This window comes from Tachyglossus aculeatus, chromosome X2, assembly GCF_015852505.1.
Source record: "Tachyglossus aculeatus isolate mTacAcu1 chromosome X2, mTacAcu1.pri, whole genome shotgun sequence".
Lineage (NCBI taxonomy): Eukaryota > Metazoa > Chordata > Mammalia > Monotremata > Tachyglossidae > Tachyglossus > Tachyglossus aculeatus.
Genome location: NC_052100.1, coordinates 25309769 through 25331738, shown reverse-complemented (window position 1 = coordinate 25331738; position 21970 = coordinate 25309769). Strand labels below are relative to the sequence as shown.

At 50.7% G+C, this 21970-nt stretch overlaps 1 protein-coding gene across 2 annotated transcripts; it reads left to right on the top strand.

Moving 5' to 3' along the window:
• Positions 1-3093: 3093 nt before the first annotated feature.
• TFAP2A (transcription factor AP-2 alpha) lies at positions 3094-21908 on the top strand. 2 transcript variants are annotated; one of them, XM_038771450.1, is made up of 7 exons: positions 3094-3824; positions 5166-5600; positions 9044-9095; positions 11488-11719; positions 15308-15426; positions 17508-17649; positions 20284-21908. In XM_038771450.1, exons 1-7 carry the CDS (start codon positions 3798-3800, stop codon positions 20573-20575), a joined length of 1299 nt encoding a protein of 432 aa, XP_038627378.1. In that variant the 5' UTR covers positions 3094-3797; the 3' UTR covers positions 20576-21908. The 2 variants fall into 2 exon arrangements, with proteins under 2 accessions (XP_038627378.1, XP_038627379.1); XM_038771451.1 differs by having other exon boundaries at positions 20288-20482.
• The last annotated feature ends 62 nt before the right edge of the window (positions 21909-21970 follow it).

Below are 21970 nucleotides of genomic sequence, written 5' to 3'. Positions count from 1 at the left end.
GCTGGCGAGCAATTGGACTATTGTTGATATGCTAATGAGGCGATTAGGCTGTTGGTAAAGAGCTGGAAAAGGGAAAAGTTTCTACCATTAGAGGGAGATCTCCGAGCGCACACGGGGGCTGCTCTCCCGCGCGCCGCCTCCCTGCCTCCCTCCTTCCCTCCTTCCTTCCCTCCCTCCCTCCCTCCCTCCGCCAGCTTTGCCCTCTGTGACTTCGCTGCGGTGCAAAGCGGAGAAGGACCGAATTCGCGCCCGCCGATCCATGAAAATGCTCTGGAAACTGACGGATAATATCAAATATGAAGACTGCGAGGTAAGCGCTTCCCCGGGCGGGGAGAGCCGGCGGGCGCGCGGGACCTCAACGCAGCCGTCGATCTGGGAATTTCGCGTGGGAAAACTTCAGCTCCGCGCCAGCCCGCTCTGCCAGGAGGACCCTCAGGAGAGCCGCTGGGGCTGGGATCGCCCACCGGAAAGCTCGGTGTGTTGGGGGAAGGGACTATGGGTGGGGAGGGAGGGATAGAGGGTGAGGGGCCTCCCTGCCAGCCTCCTTTTCCCTTCGAATTTTGGACGGAGTTGCCGTGCGAGGGGCTGGAAGTCGAAAACTCCAACCCTGCTTTTCGGGATGGATTTTGGAGCCGTGAGAGGGGGCGGGATGTGCGTCCGTCTAGCTGGGTTGTACCCTCCGAGAGTCCCAGGGTGGGCAGAGTAGTCATTACCGGTCTGTCTTGTCCCCCGCAGATAGATTGATAGATGATAGGTGGTTAGATAGGTGGATGGATGGATAGATATAGATAGATGATAGGTAGATAGATAGATAGATAGATATTGTCCCCGCTGGGCTTTATCAACGGGTCACTCTCTGCCCCTCCAGAGGCCGGATGGGCGAGAGAGGCGTCCAGCCCGGGTCTGATGCCAGCCTGGGACCTGGAAGCCCTGCAGGCGCTTTCAGTGACCCTGCCCTCTCCGGAGGGACCCGATTTTGGCTTCAGGAAGAGCCCGGGCGACCTCACAGAGGTCCAACCTCCGCCCCCGACCGGGGCTGCAAGAGCGTCGAGTTGGGATGGTGGGCCCCCCCCCGCGCCCCCAGCCCCTGCTTCGCCCCGGAGCATAGCAATCGGGGGGGGTCCCCCGCCCCCCGTGGAGAGCTGGGGCGTCCGAGCTCTCCCACCCCAAATCCGGCCCGGGTCTGCTTTTTCTATTCCCTGATTTACGGAGCCGATTTGGTGTGCCGGGGGAGGGGGGAAGGGGAGGGGCGGAGGGTCCCTTTCCCTTTCCGTCCCCCTCCGAAAAATAGAGGCGGCGCGGGGTTTTATGCTAGGTCGGACTGCTGACTTCTCTGGGCATTTTGCACCTGGAAATGGCCCGGTGTGAACTGTTGGCGTGCGGAGCTGCGGTATCTTGTCTCCCCTTGAAACTCGAAACCGGCTATATCGGAAATATGTGTCACCTGGGGAAGGGGCTGGGGTGTGTGTGTTTGTGTGTGTCTTTCCGCGTATATTTTGATCTCCTTGTTTTCAACAACGTGCTCTCCTCCCTTCCTCTTCACGCCCCTTTCCCCCCTTTTCTGAGCAGAAACTCCGGTTTGTCGTCCGCTGGGGCCCACGTGTGCCTGTGGTTGTGTGTGCGAGTCTCCGTGTGTGAAGGGAGGCAGGCTTTGTTGGCAGGCCGAAGGGGGCTCCTGGCTCAGCCAGGAAGGGAAGGAGGAGGAGGAGGAAAAGAGAGAAGAAGGCAGAGGAGCCCGTGGGCGTCTTTTGGGCTCAGCTGAGCGAGGCCTCGGGCTGCGAGAGGGACTTTGGGGTGCGGGACGGGGAAGAGGGCGAGGAGCCGAAAGGGTGGCACTGGAGGCTGGGGAAGGCGGGGGAACGGTCCCACCAGCCAGAGACAGGGGCCTTGGGCGCACGTTGGCCTAAGTGTCGGAGGGCGTGTGTGTGTGTGTGTCTGTGTGTGTGTGTCTCTGTGTGTGTGTGTGTGTGTATGTGTGTGCGCGTGAGAGAGAGAGAGAGCAGTGGCGATGGCCCCGTCCCGGGCTGTTGAGAGATGAGCGGGTTGGGCCGGGGTGGGGTGAGGGTGGGCGCCGAAGGCCGGCAGCCGTGGGCCCGACCTCTGGGAGCCCCCGGGAATCGGGGTTTCAGCGCGGGATGAGGGGCCGGGTTTGGTTAGGGGCGCGGGGGGCTGCAGAGACCTGCAGGCGCAAAGCGGCTGTTGTGGTAGCCCGGGCGGCGGGCGGACAGGCGGGCATGGGGCAGGCGGGCTCAGCGGGAGGCCGGGCTGGGGGCCGGGCAGGGGCGGGGGCCGGACCAGCCGGTCGGACGGGTTTGAGCGCCGAGGGAGGCCGGGCCGGGCCGGGCCGTCGTCTGCTTGCTCCCGCGCCTCCGCTCCTCCCTGGCCGCTGCCTCTTTCCCCGGGCCGGGCCGGGTTGGGCCGCTGCCCGCTCCTCGGGCCGGGCGGCCCGGCTCCCCGCGCGACCAACAAGGGCTCCGGGCCGCTCCTCCGGGCTGCTCCTCCTCCGGGCGGGGCCGCCGCCGGCCCGACAGCCGAAGCCCCCTCCTGGTCCGGGAGGCCACCCTGCCCACGGCCGCGCCCGGCCCGGGGACAGGAGGAGGACCAGGAGGAGCAGGAGGAGGAGGAGGAGGAGGAGGAGGAGGAGGACCAGGAGGAGCAGGAGGAGGAGGAGCGGGCCGCGGGCGGCCCTGGCCGGGGGCTCGGGGGGCTTCCTCGGTCGGTGCCCATGGACACGGCGGTGGGGGCCGGGGTCGGGGCCCGAAGCGGCCCGCCGCCCCCCCGGCCGGCTGAAAAGGGCCACCGAGGGGCCGAGCGGTGCCGCCCGGCCGCGGCCCTCCGCCTCCAAGGCGGGCCGGTGCTCACCGCGGCCCCAGCAGCAGCTCGAGGTCTGCCCTGCTCTTCTCGGTCTGATTGTCTGCCCACCACCACCCCCATCCTCACATCCTTTCCATCATTCCCTCCCTCCCACCTCCCCCCCCCCGCCCCACTCCTCCCCCGGTCCTCCCCTTTCCCTTCCTCCCTCCTCTCTTTTTTTCCTCTCTCCCCCTCTCTTTCCTCTCCCTCTCAGCCAGCTCCCTTCTCCAGCTCTCTTTCTCTTTCACTTTTGCCTGCTCTGCAACCTTTTAAAATGTTGCCCCTTCCCTGTGATTCGTCAGACGCCACGGCCTGGCCCCCTCTCCCTCTCTCCCCCTTTTTGTCTCTCGCTCTCCCTCTCCCCGTCTCTGATTAGATACACTGATTCTTCATTCAATGGACGTCATTTAGAACAGACTCTGCCTCGAGTTGCCTCTTCGCTTCATGGTCGATTTCCAGCCATTCTTCCCTTATTAAGTATTCGTGTGATATTAATAGTCATGAATATCTGCTATTAGGAGTCGCCAGGAAAGCAGCCGATTTCTGTTATTAGAAGCTCAAGTCAAGCAGCCGCTAAGTCAAAGGAGAAAAAAGGGGAGAGACAGAGGATTAAGAAACGAGCGCGCACACACACATTTTTTTTTTTTAAAAACTTTGAATTATACTATCACTCCAGGACAGAGATCGCGATTGCAACATCAAATGAAGGGCAGCGGCAAGAATTGGTTCAAGTTCTGATGGATTATAGCCGGGTTTTTCCGGCACCCAAGAGTCTCCGGCGTTGTGACACTGTAGTCAGAGAATAGTGCTGGGTCTCATCGCTACTCTTTTGTGTGTGTGTGTGTGTGCGTGTATGTGTGTGTGCGTGTGTGGGTGCGTGCACGCATTTGGTCACTTTTCTCTGAATTTTTCTACCCTGACTCGTTAACCCAGACTCTTCGCAGATGTTAGTACACAGTTTTTCGGCGATGGTGAGTCTTCCCCGCCCCCCCCCCCCCCAACCTTTTCTCTTTTCTCTCTCTCTCTCTCTCTCTCTCTCTCTCTCTCTCTCTCTCTCTCTCTCTCTCTCTTTCTCTCTTCCTCCCCTCCGGATTCCCCTCTAGGATTTTTGTTGTTACTGATCGTGAGCTTGTTGTGAATTGGGATCGTACACCCAAACTGCGGGAACAATTTATTTTCTTTCATTGCTTAAGTTGACTGTCTTCTCGAATCTCGTGCATTGGCCCCTTCCCGACTCCCCCCGTAAAGATTTCCCCCCCATCTGTTTCAAGCTAGCGATCCGAAGGCTTATTTGTTCCGTATTCCTCTGTATTTCCGCATGTTTTCACGTGCTATCGAAGTCTTTCCAGCCTTCCATCCTCTCGCTCCCCCGTCCTATAGAGACCGATGTGGTATACCCTCTGTATTATTTGATGTTGATTTCCCAGCTCGCCTTTTCCAATCGTCTAAGCGCTTCATTTTATAGAGTTCTGATCTTTTTATAGACATTCGATCAGCCATGTGCTGCTATTTTGAAAGCCCAGGCCCCCCCCCACCCCCACCCCGAGTTACGATGATAAAGCGAAAGTCAGTAGCTGTGTCTTTGCCTATGGGTGGGATTGTTGGGTGGGGGTGGGGTGGGGGAGGGGAAACTCGACCCCACGCGGGGCAGGTTCTAAATACCAAGTGAATGCTCGTTTCCATTTCCATTTCCCTACTGAAAAGGCAGCTTTTCCCCAGCCTGGGATTATAGGTGGCTGGGGTTCGAACGCGTGCGTTCCTTGACAGTCCGTTTGCGAAATGTTCCTTTTTAAATAGTCATGTAATGGTCAAAGTCTTTGAACGCTTCTGCTTTTCCTCCCCAAATCAATCGAGAAGAGAGGAAAGGGTCGTGTTTCCATTCGGGTTCGCTGTGGAACTGGGGCTGGGGAGGAAGAGGGGGGATATTTTGAATCTGCTGCGAGGGAGGCGATTCCAAGGTGCTGCGGTTGGACGGCCTGGATTTCGAGACGTGACCTTTTTCCTCTTTCGTTCTTTACAAAGCCCATCCCAGATAGCCTCTCACTCCACCCCCGCTCCCCATCCCCTTCGATTTTCGGCTATTCCCATATCCCCCCCCTTTCCCCACCCCCCGAAATCCTCAAGAAAGTTAGAGAGAGCCTCCAGAACGTGGGCTCCCGGTGCTGCCTTCGGCGGCTTCGAAGACCCGCCGGGCCTGGCGTTTGCGGGGAGGACGAGTCAAAAAAGGGGTGTCCCGGAAAGTGGCTCGGATTGTCTCCCTGAGTTATTTTATCCCTCCCCACACCTCTCCCTCCTTCTGTCTCCCTCCCCAGGACCGCCACGACGGCACCAGCAACGGGACCGCCCGGTTACCCCAGTTGGGGACCGTAGGCCAATCCCCCTACACCAGCGCCCCTCCGCTCTCCCACACGCCCAACGCCGACTTCCAGCCCCCCTACTTCCCCCCTCCCTACCAGCCCATCTACCCCCAGTCTCAAGACCCCTATTCCCACGTCAACGACCCTTACAGCCTCAACCCCTTGCACGCCCAACCGCAGCCGCAGCACCCGGGCTGGCCGGCCCAGAGACAAAGCCAGGAGGCCGGCCTGTTGCACCCGCACCGAGCCCTGCCCCATCAGTTGCCCGGCTTGGACCCCCGAAGGGACTACCGAAGGCATGAGGATCTACTCCACGGACCGCACGGGCTCAGCTCGGGACTAGGAGACCTTCCCATCCACGCCATACCTCATGCTATCGAAGACGTGCCGGTAAGGACGTCCACCGGTTGGGTTTGGTTGCCTGGCTCCCCTCGCAACCCCCAACACTTCTGGACTGGGAGCCCGTTGCTGGCTAGGGACCGTCTCTAGAGTTTGCCCATTTGTACTTCCCAAGCGCTTAGTCCAGTGCCCTGCGCACAGTAAGCCCTCAATAGGGCTGATTGACTGACTGAGTGAATGAATAAGGAAGGCCCCGACCCCGGCCACATTCGAGGCTGAGAGGGATCGGCCAGAGGGGAGCCAACCGCTCCCACTTGGCTACCACTTGGACGCCCCAAGACAGGGGGACGGTAAAGGGGGGTGCGGAGAGAGCTGGAGTCCGGGCCGTGAGGGTGGGGTTGGTTTTGCTTTGTTTGGAGAGGGGAGGGAGGTGGGGGGGGGGGACCGTGGTTTTGGACACCTCGGTGTTTCGGCCTCGGGAAACCCAGCAATCATCAGCCTCCAAAGGTCGGTCCCCGCACGACGCACGCGGCAGCATCGCCCCTAAACCGATAAAGAAATCACATTCATGTCATCATTGACAATATCATTCACTCCCGATGACAATAAACTGTGACGCTCCGAAGCCTAGGGAGTAGCTACCTCGGGCCTAGCGTTGGGGATTTCGCCCTACCTGGCGGTGGGAAATAAAAAAAAACCCCATCAACAGCAGGCTTACTCGACCGAGAGGGCTCATTAAATGCTCTTGCCGCTCTCCCCCAAAGTGGGTTAAAGTGGGGTTTGAAAAAAACCCTCTTTTTGGATTCCACCGAACGGGGGGAGTTTCAAGTCGCTAAAAGAGGAACCGAAGCACTTGCTGTCCTGCTTCAAGCGAAGCAAGCATTACATCCCATCCCAGGTCTATTCAAACGCTGTCTTAGTCCTTTGCTAGGAGTGCTAAGCGGAGACCTCGTAAATCATTAGCTGGGTTATCAAAGTCTATCAAGGCCTGCTACACCCTATATTAAATTAAATCTTTTCAGACTATTGGGTAAGACGTTATTTGGGGTCTAATTCGGTTATCGATAAATACGGTTTAAAATGATTTCTAATTAAGCATGGCATTAGCACATTTGTTATGTACAATGCAAACCAGGCAATTGTTAATTTGAAAATGCCGTCTGAAATATTCTCTGAACCCCGTCCCCGCTCCAATTCCGAATTTATGGCTTTCTACCACTCCCCACTAAAATAGAATTAGAACAGGACAATAATTTTATTAAAGCTGAGGGCGCTTCTCTCCGGGGCGGGGGAGGGAGGGGGATTATGGTATCTGGATGTGATTCTTTTTGACTAAGAGCTAGCCCAAATAATTGGTTTCAAATACTGCATCAATACCCCCGTTGACGATTTAATGGTGACAGCGTCATGCTGCAAGGATAATGGTCAGATAAAGTTATCTTTTTTTTCTTTCTTTTTTTTTTTGTCATTTGGAAACCTTGGCTCAAACGGCCCGGTACAGCGGTTAAATGGGAGATTTCGCTAAATTTACCGCTGAAAATGATCAATCATCTTCACCAGAATTATGCTGAAAGCAGACGTTTCTCCCCCAAAGTACAGGGTTTAATAAACAATCTGAATATGTTGAAAAGAACGAAAACCTATGACATGCCACCCCCCAACCCCCCCACGCCACAGCAGGCTGATCCTTAAGCCCTGTTTCTCTTTGAAACCAAAAGGCAGTCAGAGGCCGTGGTTTGATAGGGAGGACCTCGGTTTGGAACTAGGAGTAACGATTATTATCGGGATGTATGCCCCCCTCCCCCGCCAATATTCGCCTGAACTTCCCACAGACAATATTAGCGAAGGGCACTTATTCGGACGGTCTGTTCACTCAGTCCTTGGGCCTCTCCGAATTGCGAAATAAAGCCGTACACGCCGGAGCCCCCACGAATTAGGCCCGCGCCCTTAAACCAGTGCAGTCATTTTTAGGGGAAATGGAACGATAGGGAGAAATGAACCGAAAGACCGAATCGGTGTCTTCCTCCCTCTTTCGCCCTTCCAATTGTTTTTCTTTTTATTAAGTTCTTTCGTAGGAATTTGGGTCAAGAAAAAGGTCGCTTTCAATTCTCCCGTTGCTGCAACAGTTAACCTTTAATATGAATGCCTGCTAAATATTTCAGAAAATCAAATAGATGGTGAAAATTATTTAATCATAAATATCTCAGTGGGATTTTAAACGTAACAGTCCTCGCTGGATGGAATACGCCTAGGAATAACACAAATAAAAGTATCATGCCACACTACATTTACTTTATGGATTTAGGGTGCAGGCATAAGGGATCATATTTCCCCATATAGTTAAAACACAAGAACTGCGGCAGTAGTCATTTCTGAACATTTCTCAATTTAATTATGCTTAAATCCAGAAGCACTTTAGGCAAGTTACAAATGAGAGCATTGAGTATAATAAAACCTGTAATAAAGCAACTTAGTACCATCCACCCGGAATCGTTGAGATCAGGCACAATTAACAGGAGCATAAATCCAAGACAGAATGGAAAATGTTAGAATCAGTATTATTGTTGGACAAAGACTAGAGAGGGAAGTAATAGTTTTTTAAATGGTAATGCCTGTGTTTGGTAACGATTGCGAAATCTTCTATCTCAGCAGCCCTGGTGCTAATTTGTAAACACAGCCAGACATTATATTGCCTGTCAGTTTCTGCATTAGAAAACATGATTTCATTTTACTTTCTAATCACGTTGCGACTCCAGCACACGAAAACAACCCATCGGTAAGAAAGCAGCAACAAACCTGCCGGACAATAGCAAAGCTGGCTCAGGGTCTATCTAAGATGCTCTTTCCATATTCCTGGCTGATTTCAGTTCCAGCGGTGGAACTGTCGTTTCTTTTCCGTTTTCCACGGTGAAGGTGTGACTCGGGGCTCGCTCTTTATCGCACCACCTAAAATGTTTCCAAATGATTTTCAACGGTCCCCAGTTCCTCCCCCCCCTCCTCCCCGCCCCGCCAGTTTCCATTGTGCTTCCCGGGCCCTCGCTGCCGGAGGCAGAAGCAGCAGACAGGCGGAATACTCGAATCTCGAAGCCAGGGACCAGGAGAGAGAGGGGCGTTGAAACGCCGCACTACAGTGAGATTCGATTGAAAGGTTCAGTGGCACTTTTGGAAGATTAAGTGCTGGTAGGGTGGGTGGGGGTTTTCCGAAGGAAGCTTGTTTTGTTTTGTTTTGTTTTGCTTTGTTTCCGAGAGGCTTGTTTGGCTGGGGGCGGGGGACATGGCGATGGGTGTGCAATTGCAAATCTCTCGATTTGCCAAGCCGAAAATTCCAATAAACCGAGATGAGATGTTTATAGATAAATGTCACTAAATAGGAGGGGAAATTTCCTTTCCACAGCCTCCCCCCTCCCCGCCCCGCCCCCGCCACCTTCTCCCGAACATTCGTCTCCTTTTGTTATGATTATACATTTACATCCCGATGTATCCTTTTGTTGCAGCATGTAGAAGACCCGGGTATTAACATCCCAGATCAAACTGTAATTAAGAAAGGTAAGCCATTTCCTTCTGCATTCCAAGCATGTCCTTACAGGCTGGGCACTATTCAAGAGAACTTGCAGAGCTTTATTCTTTCTCGGATAGAATTTCCTAAAGGCTTGGAATTAGCAAGTTAGATAGGCATAGAGACCAGCGATTTGGAAATGATCAGCTTTATAGCTGGTAGTCATGTTTGCAGTGCTCCTTTGGTTGCTTCGGTGTTTTTGCTTGGAATATTTAAACTAGTCTCCTGGTGTCAGGAACAGCAGAGGCAATGTTTCAGTTGATTAGGCGACGTCTCTTTTTCTTTTCAAAGACTTCAGAATTCAGCTAATTATTTCATGGGGGGAGTGAATTAAAAGTTCATGAGGTAAAGAAGCAGAGAATGTCGAAGTGGTGGAAATGATCGGGGCCGAAATTAGAAGGATGACTACTAAAAGTGACGTATGGCTTTCCTTAGAAACTAAAAGGTGTTTGTGTTGTTCCGTCTGAAATTATCCCGCCTCGTTGGACTTTTTTAAAATTTACTAGTACTTTGTTAATACGTGCATTAAGTATGGAAATGGCTGGTTTTTAGCTAAAAGTATTCTTTTCCTCTCTTCCTCTGGTCTAGGGGTCACAATATCGTCTGGGCAGTTTGCGAAGTCTGAATTGGATAGAAAGTGTCAAGTGATTTCTTTTGGCTTTGCATTGTGCTTAGTGGGTAGGAATAGAGTTCGCTGGATTGAATATACTTACATATTATTCAACCTCGGTAGCATTTTTGAATTATGTTGGCAATGTTATAATATTTCAGTATTGGATACACCACCAGAGGATGATGCTATATTAAACTGTTCTCGTTTCTAACCCGAATCGGTATACAGTTAGCTAGTTTAAAGTTTCATTTTTGTGTCTGTAAAGGCTTTGTCACGTCAAATTAGATGTGCAAGGGATAAATCTTAAGAGATGCTCTTTCCAAGTCGACATGATAATTGGCTCTTTTATTAGTAATCTCAAGAGTTCGTTTAACTCCTATTGTCTCTATTAGCCTCCCCAGAGCTATTAATGTCACAAGTGATCTATCCAAAACCTAGAGCTCCCCCCCACCCCCCCGCACCACACACACGTTTAGCCTAGTCCCACTAAAGAACGTGAGGGAAAAAAAAAACTTTTATAATACAAGAAACAGGATTTCTATCTATGACATCTCCACATGGAATTTTAAAATCCCAAGCGCACTCAGAAAAACGGTTCTGGGCGCAACGGTGTGTCTATTTGGGGGGAAACATTTAGTGGATCAGCTCACTTTTCCGCGGCCTTATCCGGCTGACCGTGGGAGTATTAGGAAGGATTCCACCTTATTTTTTACCCCTCCCGCAAAGGTGCTTATTCAGTGGAGGGGGAGGCGGTGTGAAATATCCCTAAAATAAGGACGCTCTGCGTATCTTATGTTGCCAATTTGTACTTCCCAAGCGCTTAGTACAGTGCTCTGCACATAGTAAGCGCTCAATAAATACGATTGATGATGATGATATCTTGCAAGGCGACTTCCACATTATGACGCTTTATTTTCCCTCGCGATTGAAAGCTTCCCGGCCACGTTCTGGCCCGTCCAGACGGGCTGCTCTATAAACGTTTGAAGTTCTCAAACCTTCAGGGGCCCGTTGGGTTTGGTGGGAGGCATCCGGTTCCCCCGACTACAGAGCTCATTTGTAGACCTTGAGCCCGTTGTTGGGTGGGGACCGGTCTCCATAGGTTGGGACTTCCCAAGCGCTCAGTCAGGTGCTCTGCACACAGTAAGCGCTCGAGAAATACGACTGGATGAGTTTAAGGACCGGTTTGGCGTTTTTTTTGTTTTTTTTTTTTGGCCCGGTGAGCTCTCCGCCGCCGCTGTGTCTCCTTGCCTCCCAAAGTCTCCCGGTGGATTATTTATTTTGCTTGTACATTTCTATCCTATTTATTTTATTTTGTTGGTATGTTTGGTTCTGTTCTCTGTCTCCCCCTTTTAGACTGTGAGCCCACTGTTGGGTAGGGACTGTCTCTACGTGTTGCCAATTTGTACTTCCCAAGCGCTTAGTACAGTGCTCTGCACATAGTAAGCGCTCAATAAATACGATTGATTGATTGATCAGTCTCCGCTCCGGCCCCGTCCCGCCTCCACGGTGGCAACTTGGGACGCGACTTGGGATTTCCCGGGAGCCGACCGCCCCCGCTTCGGCGCTTGGGACGGCCAAGTCGGCAACGGCTAGGGGCGGTCCCTCCCCACCCACGGGCTCCCAGCTCCCCGGCCCCGACGGAGGGAGGGATGCGAGGAGGGGCTCCTAACTCCGGCTCGGCCTGGAGGAGGAGGAGGAGGAGCGGGATTGGGGGCCTCCCCCCCCCCGGCCCCTAACGCCCCCCCGCCCCCCCGCTCTGTCTCCCCCAGGCCCCGTGTCCCTGTCCAAGTCCAACAGCAACGCCGTGTCCGCCATCCCCCTCAACAAGGACAACCTCTTCGGCGGCGTGGTGAACCCCAACGAGGTGTTCTGTTCGGTTCCGGGTCGCCTGTCCCTCCTCAGCTCCACCTCCAAGTACAAGGTCACGGTGGCGGAAGTGCAGCGCCGCCTCTCGCCGCCCGAGTGCCTCAACGCGTCGCTGCTGGGCGGGGTGCTGCGGAGGTGAGCGCGGGCGGGACGGGACGGGACGGGACGGGACGGGACGGGACGGGACGGGACGGGACCGGACCGGACGGCACCGCGCATGCGCCCAGCCCGCCGACACTCCCTCCCGCCAGCGCCCCCTTCCGCCGCGCGGGGAAGCGCCGTGGCCTCGCGGCGGGAGCTCGCCGACTATCGCGTAGTAATGATGGCATTTGTTAAGCGCTTACTATGCGCTAAGCGCTGGGGAGGTTACAAGGTGATCAGGTGGTCCCACGGGGGGCTCCCAGTCTTCATCCCCATTTTCACAGATGAGGCACAGGAAAGTGAAGTGACTTGCCCAAAGTGGCGGAGCCGGGATTTGAACCCATGACCTCCGACTCCAAAGCCCGTGCTCTTTCCGCTAAGCCGCGCTTTAGTAACCACCACCATCATCATAGTGGCATTTATTAAGCGCTTACTATGTGCAGAGCACTGTTCTAAGCGCTGGGGAGGTACAAGATGATCAGGTTGGCTCACGGGGGGCTCAGTCTTCATCCCCATTTTTACAGATGAGGTAACTGAGGCCCAGGGAAGTTAAGTGACTTAACCATAGTTACACAGCTGACAATCGGCAGAGCTGGGATTTGAACCCATGAACTCTGACTCCAAAGCCCGTGCTTCTTTTTCCACTGAGCCATGCTGCTTCTCTACTCTTAATCATAATAATGGTGTTTGCCAAGCACTGTTCTCAGCGCTGGGGTAGATACAAGGTCATCAGGTTGTCCCACGTGGGGTTCACAGTCTTCCTCCCTCTTTGTTAAGCACTTGCTATATGTCAAGCACTGTTCTCAGTGCTAGGGTAGATACAAGGTCATCCGGTCGTCCCACGTGGGGTTCACAGTCTTCATCCCCCTTTGTTAACAGCTTGCTACGTGCCAAGCACTGTTCTCAGTGCTAGGGTAGATACAAGTTCATCTGGTCGTCCCACATGGGGTTCACAGTCTTCATCCCCCTTTGTTAACGGTTTGCTACATGCCAAGCACTGTTCTCAGCGCTAGGGTAGATACAAGGTCATCAGGTCGTCCCACGTGGGGTTCACAGTCTTCCTCCCCCTTTGTTAAGCACTTGCTATATGTCAAGCACTGTTCTCAGCATTAGGGTAGATACAAGGTCATCCAGTCGTCCCACGTGGGGTTCACAGTCTTCATCCCCCTTTGTTAACGGCTTGCTACGTGCCAAGCAGTGTTCTCAGCGCTAGGGTAGATACAAGGTCATCAGGTTGTCCCACGTGGGGTTCACAGTCTTCCTCCCCATTTGTTAAGCACTTGCTATATGCCAAGCACTGTTCTCAGAGCTAGGGTAGATACAAGGTCATCTGGTCATCCCACATGGGGTTCACAGTCTTCATCCCCTTTTGTTAAGCGCTTGCTATGTGCCAAGCACTGTTCTCAGTGCCAGGGTAGATATAAGGTCATCTGGTTGTCCCACGTGGGGCTCACAGTCTTAATTCCCATCTAACAGATGAGGTAACAGCACAGAGAAGTGAAGTGACTTGCCCAAAGTCACACAGCTGACAAGTGGCGGAATCAGGATTAGAACCCACAACCTCTGACTCCCAAGCCCGGGCTCTTTCCACTAAGCCACATTAATAATAATCATGGTATTTGTTAAGTGCTTACTATGTGCCAAGCACTGTTCTAAGCGCCGCGGTAGATGCAAGACAATCAGGTTGTTCCACGTGGGGCTCACAGTCTTAATCCCCATTTTACAGATGAGGTCACTGAGGCACAGAGAAGTTGAAATGACTTGTCTGTTTTGGGATCTCTTCACTTCTCTGGGCCTCAGTGACCTCGTCCGTAAAATGGGGATTAAGAGGGTGAGCCTCATGTGGGACGAGGACTGTGTCCAACCTGAATTAAGAGCATGAGCCTCATGTATGTGGGGCAGGGACTGTGTCCTACCTGACTACCTTGCATATGCCCCAGTGTTTAGAACAGTGCTTGGCACATAATAAGTGCTTAAATACCATAATTATTATTATTATTATTATTAGTAGTAGTACTGCCTGGTTCAACTCCCTCCCCCCACCAACTCTTGTACCCCTAGAAGCCCCTTCCCTTCTCCCCTACCTTCACAGATTGGCTGCAGCCCTGGAGGCCCTGTGGCCCCCTCCCCCTGCCCCAACCCGTCCCCACCACCCCTCCCCAAAACCGCCCAAGATCATCATCGTCATCATCATCAATCGTATTTATTGAGCGCTTACTATGTGCAGAGCACTGTACTAAGCGCTTGGGAAGTACAAATTGGCAACATATAGAGACAGTCCCTACCCAACAGCGGGCTCACAGTCTAAAAGGGGGAGACAGAGAACAAAACCAAACATACTAACAAAATAAAATAAATAGAATAGATATGTACAAGTAAAATAAATAAATAAATAAATAAATAGAGTAATAAATATGTACAAACATATATACATATTTACAGGTGCTGTGGGGAAGGGAAGGAGGTAAGATGGGGGGATGGAGAGGGGAGAGACATCCGTCCAGCCCAAATAGGCTCACCTCCTCATCTGTCGGCATCCATGCTGAATCAATCAATCAATCGTATTTATTGAGCGCTTACTGTGTGCAGAGCACTGTACTAAGCGCTGAAGAATGGCTCATAACAGACAGTGGGTTGTTTGTTTTCAAGAAGGCCAAGGGAGTGGATTTTCCTAGCTTTTTAAGGGTCTTAAACATTGAGATCAGTGGACCCACAGAACTACCAAACTTGGCTGTATAAGTGAACATGCCACATTGTAAGGCAGAGCGTTTTCAACTTCATTCCTCCCCCCCACCGCCACCCCCAGTCAGTTTGCTTTATTTGTATTTCATTTCCCATCTCTGCCCTTCTCCCCCTTCCCAATATTGGGACCTGTTTACCTAGGGGAGCATAATCTAATCTACACAATTAAAGAGCATTTGAGTAGGGAATAAAATCTGGAATTAATTAAAATGGGGTTTCATTTAAACAATTTATCTCAACCCACTTCTGTCGAAGACAGTCGTCTATTTAGAACTGCTCCATTTTCTCTGAACGAAGTGGAGTTCTTTGGGGTTGACATTGGGTTTTGAAGCTTGCAGTTAAGTTGGTGACAAGGCCTGTAAACAAGTTGAAGGAAAGACCTTCCTGGTGGGGACAGTGTTTTGTTAAGAAATATGAGAGTGATGATAACTTTGTTTACTGTGGGTAAGCCCCAATAGCGACTCTTGAAGTGACACTCTGAAGTCTCTAGTGGGATTTTTCTGAGAGCCACAGCGTTGCAAATATAAAAATAATATTAGCTGCCATGAAAACCTGTGAATTGGGGTTTTTGTTTGGTGGCGGGGGGGAGACTCTCCCTTTTTGCCTCATCTTGAAAAATACAGTTTTCCAATCTGTTATTAAATTGTTCTTTCGAGGCCAATCCTAAACCCTGTTCCACTTCCGTAAGTGTTCCTACCTCCCTCTGCCTTATTATAAACAGCACGTTTTAGGTGACTTTCTAAATAACCCAGCAGCTTTCAAAGTAACCCAGCGAGGTGTGATGCATTAACGAGAGAGGCCCATCCTAAATCCCTTTCTTGTTGCGTGTCTGTGAAACAGGGCGAAGTCTAAAAATGGGGGGAGATCTTTAAGAGAAAAACTGGACAAAATAGGATTAAACTTGCCTGCGGGGAGACGTAAAGCTGCTAACGTCACCTTGCTCACATCACTAGTGGAGGGTAAGTGACTTCAGTTATTGATTGTAAGGTGGGAGGGGAGCTGATTTGGGGCGGAGGGATGCTTCATTGGAAAATGTCGACATTTGCTCTAATCAAATCGCACCCAGAAATGTTTTCGTTTGTCTTCTCCTCATTTGTGGGGCAAGACGTTAGTTTGACGACACTACCCTTGGTTTCACCTGAGAGTGAATACAGAATCATAAAAGTACCTTGCATTTTGGAGTTTGCCTATCCACTCCTCTCCTCTTCTCCCCCCATCTCCCTAACTCCCACAGTCTTGCCTCTCTGCTATAACTCAGATCTAAACCATTTTTAAGACCGCGAATTCTCCGAGTTAAGCATTCTGCCGCCTTTAAAGAATACAACAGTAAATCATTTAAGTTATTCTGACATCTGCATTTAAGAAATGCGTGACCATTGCTTCCTGAATTAATTTGGGAATCCTTGACCTGAGTCATGATTTAAGACTGTCCTGAAAACCTCAGAGCTGCATTCCCTTTTTGGGTGTTCGCTTTCAAAACACATGCCCCCTTATCATTCCATCTTATCCCCCTCCCGGACAGGAAAACATTTTTTAGCAACTTTAAGCAGTTGATGATTCGACTCTGAAGTGGAACGCACACGGAGGTGCAACTGTTTGAAAAATGGACTACTTTGTTACAGCTCAAAAAAAAACCCAACGAAAAGGGGGAAAGAAAAAAACCTCAGCCCACACATCTTCATCTACAATATGGCTTCGAAAGTCTTCCTACTTTAATTTTGACTGCGTCCTTTGAGTGCTTGAAGTTTTTCCTGATAATCAAGTTTGCTTAAGTTTGGGTGTGTGGGAGTGAATTTATAGCTTTCTTTTGTTTCGTTTTACGCATCCTGTTGGAAGTACCTCACACTTAAAGGGAAAAATTAAAAGGCATTTAAAATGCCAAACATAATTTAAAACTAACGTTTATAGATAGGGTAAGATTCATTTTTTCCCCTTAGCTTTATGAAGAAGGCATAGGCACCCTCTCAGTTGAACCCATCTACACTTATTACCTATGTACAGTACTGTACATTGTTTATTTTTGGAGGGCATTCGAAATGAAAACCTTATTTCGCAGTAGGAAAATAGAGAAAATGTTACTGAACCCTTTGTTGCTGTCAAAGACGTTAACGAGAAAGGTTAATAATGTTTTAATAATGATCTATTGTTCTGGATCAAGATTCGTACTGCGTGGCATGAAGAAATAAAGAAATAACCCCCCACCCCAAACAAACACACACACACACACATCAGTAAGGGGATGATCTTCAGAGAAACTGATAACAATGGCTAATTTTTTTTAGAGCCACAGCAGAGAAGTGTTTAGAGTTTTTGAGTCTCGTAGCAGTGAAGCAGTTTCTAGAGTACTGTTATTGTTTATGATCCGCTCCATTTTATGGAAACAAGCTCAGCGGAGTGGAGCTTTGAAGCTCTAATTGGCGCATGCGTTCTTCCGGAGCTGGAGCTAATGGCAGGAAGCCCCGCAGTAAAAACCAACTGGTTCAGGAAATTAAAACCAAAGATTTGAAAATCAACAAAACAGACAGGCTCGGTGGAATGACCCTAAAATTCTCATGGTTAATCGTTTTGGCTGAACAGATAATTATATGCGATCAAGTTAAATTTTAAACACTTAGCTCTTTAATACATTCTCTTCCGAGAAGCTCGAGGAATATTGATGACTATCAGCCTATAGTAAGTTTATAGGCGGAAGAAAAATAGAGGAGAAATATATCAGAAGAGCACCGAGAGAATGCTGTCATGATGGAGAAAGAGGGGCAGCAGGGAATTGATTATATTCGTGTTTTGGTTTAAGATAAGGAGTGCTCAGTTTTTAGGATTAACGCGTGTCCACTGAGGCCTACGACCCTGAAAATAAAACTCCTGAAAAGGGGGAACAAGCCATTTGCACCTCACTCCAAGTTCACGTCGGGGGGGGTGCGCCCCAGTTATTCCCCCTGGCACTGTAGCCCTCCCTCCACAATAAGTATTGACTCGACCTCTCTCTCCTCTCTGTCTTTGACCCTCTCCCCATCTCCCCCCCCCCACCCCACCTCTCCAGGAGAAGCGGTTCACCTAGCCAGGGATTTTGGGTATGTGTGTGAAACAGAATTTCCTGCCAAAGCAGTAGCTGAATTTCTCAACCGACAACATTCCGATCCCAACGAGCAAGTGACAAGAAAAAACATGCTCCTAGCTACGAAGTAAGACATTTACGCCTGTAATGGGGATCTGAGTTTCCAGAGAAAATTCTCTCTTCTTTCCTTCCCTTCTCTCGCTCTCGGATTCTTGCTCTGCCTCTCTGTCTCCGTCAGTCTTTCGATGTGGTGCCCGCCACACCACTCTGGATTGGTAGGAAAACTGGAGTTTTACCTTCCTTCACTCCGCCCATCTCATTGCCCATACACGTGCTCTTTCAGCTTGTCGGGGAGGGGGATGAGGGAAGGGTGGGAAAACAGAGGAAGGTGGAGAGAAGGTGGCTTTGGAAATCTTGACTTAGTTTTCGGAAGGACAGACCAAAATCCCCTGAAGGGGAAACACGCATGCCTTTGGGCTAAAGTGTATCACTTTGTGTCTCTGTGGGATGGCGATTCTAGGGCGGGAAATAAACGCTGAGCTCTTCCAAGAATGAGTTCAGTGTCAGCCCCTTAAGGAGCTGGGCCTTGATCCACCTCATTGCCTCTTCCCCGCCCCTCCCCTCCCCTCCCCCGGGCCAACCCTCCTCTCTTCAGTGTCTTCCATCCCTTCTCTCGGCTTATCTCTACCTCAGGCCTTGACTAAGCCTTCTCTCTTCCATTTTCTCCCATCCTCTCCCCCCACCCCCATTCTCCCACTTCTCTCTCCTCTCAGCACTTCCCTCCCTCCCATTCTCTTTTTGCTTCCCTTCTTTCTCCTCCTAACCCTCACTAAGGCTCCTCTCTTTTCCCCTTTTCTCTTCTCCCTCTCCTCTTCCTTTGCCCCTCCTCTCCCCTTCTCTCTCCTCTTCCCTCCCCCTCCTCAACTCTTCCCTTCTTTCTTCCTCCAGTCCTCGCTGAGTCATCCCTTCTCTTCCCCCCCTCCCCTTCTTTCTCCTCTTTCCCCAAAACCCTTCCTAAGCCTCTCCTCTTTCTTCCTCTTTTCTCCCTCATTCTCTCTCCTCCTTTCCACTCCTTTTCTCATTCTTCCTCCTCCTCTCTGCTCTTCTCTCGCTCTCGTCCCTCTCTTCCCCCCCCACCCCCCCTCACTTCCCCCTACTCTCTTGCTCTCTAGTTGGCAGGTGAGATGTGGAACGGGTTTCAGACTGGCCCAGGTTAATAGTCACATCAAAATGCAGGCGGGGGTTTGTCACTGGCGAGAACTGAATAGGCTTCCAGGTGGTGGCGTGTGAAAAAGAAAATGACTGTTTTGATCTGTTTGCTGGAAATTGAAAGGCATGTTTAGGAGGCTTTAATTACCAATGGGGATGTCACCCCAGGGCATGGAGCCAGAGGTCAGGGGCTTTAGGTGGGGAGAAAGCAGGGTGAGGCTGGAAGACAGTGATGGGTCCCCATTTAATACCAGCGAGGTTCTTCTTCTCCCCTTTCCTCCCTTGGAGGCTCTGAGGCAGCGCTTTGCTCTGCTGGGCTCCAACCGGGATTAGGCTCTATACCCGGGGACTAGGAGAGGGAGTTTCCTGCTTTTGAATGGCTGGTTATGATCAATCAGTCACTCATTTAATGGTATTTATTGAGCGCTTGCTACGTACTAAGTGGTTGGGAGAGATCAATCCAACAGAGTTGGTAGACACGTATCCTGACCACAAGTTTACAACTTCAGTCTGTGCTCCCCCGTAACTTCCTTTGCTCCTCTCTTGCCCTCCTCTCCTTCCTTTCTCCCTCTTCTGACTTACTTCCCATTTTCCTCTTCTGTCCCGTGCTCCCCGTTTTCCTTTCTTTTTCCCTCTCCCTCCCCCTCTCCCTTCCCCTTCTTTTTTCCCCTTTCTCTCCCTTCCCCTCTCCCTCTCCTTTCCCCTTCACTCTCTCCCATGACCTTCATTCTCTCCCTTGCCCTTCCCCTTGCTCTCCCTCTCCTCCCTCTCCCTCTCCGTGTCCTCTCTTTCTTCTCCCTCTCCCTTCTCCTCCCTCCTCTCCCTTTTCCGAAAGAAGTTCCAGTTTTCCTTTTGCAATTTCGTGGGAGAAAAAGCAGAGTTCAGGTCGAACCTTTCATTTGCCCTCTAAATGCCCCAGGAGTTTTCTCAGAACAATATGGCATTGGCATCCTGTTTGTGGGGCAGGACTGCCTCCAATCTCCCAGTCTGGCAATGAGAACTTGTTTGGGAAGTGCCACCCAGAGTCATCACATGATGGTGGTGGTGGTGGTGGTGGTGGTGTGTGTGTGTGTGTGGGGGGGGGTGAGTGTGGGTGTGTGTGAAGGGAGGGGGTGGGTCTTTGGGGAACTGAGGTGAGAGATGGTGGAAGTCTAAGCTATTTGAGGGATGTCAGAATGGGTTGCCAGGATTTGGAGGGGAGTTGTAGAGGACGGAGGGTGGGAAGAGGATAGTGGTAGTGCATTTGCTGAACTTTGTGCAGAGGATTGTCATGGGAAGGGGTATGCATGTGTGTGTGGGTGTGGGTGTGGGTGTGTCTGTGTAGGAGGGAGGGAGGGAGGGAGAGAGAGAGAGAGTATTTTTCAGGTTTCATCGTTCTGGGTGGTTGTATAATCCAGCGGGGAGAGAGGGCCCTGGGGTGGTTGGGGTGCTGCGCTGCTGCCTCCAGAGATGGCTCATTTCTCCCCCTCCCTTCCTGCCTTTCTTCCTCCCTCCCTCCTTCTCTCCGTCCGTCCCTCCCTCCCTCCTTCTCTCCGCTCCACTTGCGCTGCAGACAGATCTGCAAAGAGTTCACTGACCTGCTGGCTCAGGACCGATCTCCCTTGGGGAATTCACGGCCCAATCCCATCCTGGAGCCGGGCATCCAGAGCTGCCTGACTCACTTCAACCTCATCTCGCACGGGTTCGGCAGCCCGGCGGTGTGCGCCGCCGTCACGGCCCTGCAGAACTATCTCACCGAGGCGCTCAAAGCCATGGACAAAATGTACCTCAGCAACAACAATCCCAACAGCCACACGGACAACGGCGCCAAAAGCAGCGACAAAGAGGAGAAGCACCGAAAGTGAGGAGCTGCTCCTCCTCCTCCTCTTCTTCCCCCTCTGCCACCCATCTCTCCATCTCTCCATACCCTTTCGCCCCCGCAGGCCTCCGCCCTGGAGTCTGGGGGTCACCCGTCACCCGGGTCCAAGACTGCAAGCCCTCCTCTCCTCTCCCCACCGACTCAGCACCCCCTTGCCCTCGTCTGGAGCCCAAGAGAACAGAACGGGCTGTGGAGCCAGCAAAGAAAAGTTCTGTCTGAGTTTGTGAACTTTTTTTTTAATAAACCGACGAAAAATCAAATAAAAAGAAAGAACTTTTTTTCTAAAAAAAAAAGAACAATTAAAAAAATAAATTCTATGAGCTTCATCGGACTGAATCACCACCTCCCCTTACATTACTTCAGTTAAGATTGTAGCCATATTAAAAAAAAGGCAAAAAGGATGATGACATTTTATCAGTATTGTGAATAAACTTGAACACAAAACACGCAGTTCCATGTCATGTCTTCAGTTGTAGAACCTTTTCCTCTTCAAGGTAAAGCGACCAACTTGAACTTTCTATGGTGACACGATTCAGTTACTATATATAAGGGAATCGGTGTTCATGTCTCTGTATATATTTATTTATGTGTAATTTAATGGGAATTGTAAATATGGTGAGTCTGTTTTAAGCCTTTTTTATTTATCTGGTGATCTCGTTTACCTCTTGTTTAGTGGGTTTTAAATCTTCCCTCTTAGTTCTTCATGTGGTTCACGGTACTTATTTAGAAATCCGAGGTTTTGGGGGGTTTTCTCTGGGATTCATGATTTTAGCCCTGTTGTAGCATGTTGAGGCGACAATGAAGCAGCTGAACAAATAAAAAAAATAAAATGGATTTTATAAATAATTAGTATTACATTTAGCATCTCATTGAAAAGAAAAAAAAGTGATATTGAACCCTGGAAAGATTTTTAACAGCTAGCAGTTTTACAGGACTTATGTGCTTTGTGGGGGAAAGAAGCAAGTTTTATTTTCATCCACTGTCCTTCCTTAAAAGCATCATCAGAGCAATAAATTAATATTGTCTTTAAACCAAGGATTAGGATTCTCTCTCTCTCTCTCTCTCTCTCTCTCTCACACACACACACACCCTCCCTCCCCTTTTTCCTCTTCCTCCCCTCTCTCTTTCTCCTCTTTCTCTGTTTTGTTCAAAGAACTTCAAACATTTGGGCCCACCTGGTATCCTGTATTTCCACTGGCCATATTGGAAGCAGTTATAGTTGTATTGTATTGAGTTGTGCTGGCAGTAGTTTCCATGCCTGTCAATGTATCATAGTCCTTTGTTGCCCAGATAAATAAATATTTGATACGCTTTATGTCGATTTTTTTTATTCAGTGGCTGTCTTTACCCAGGCGTATTTTTGTTCTTGGCAGTATTTTTT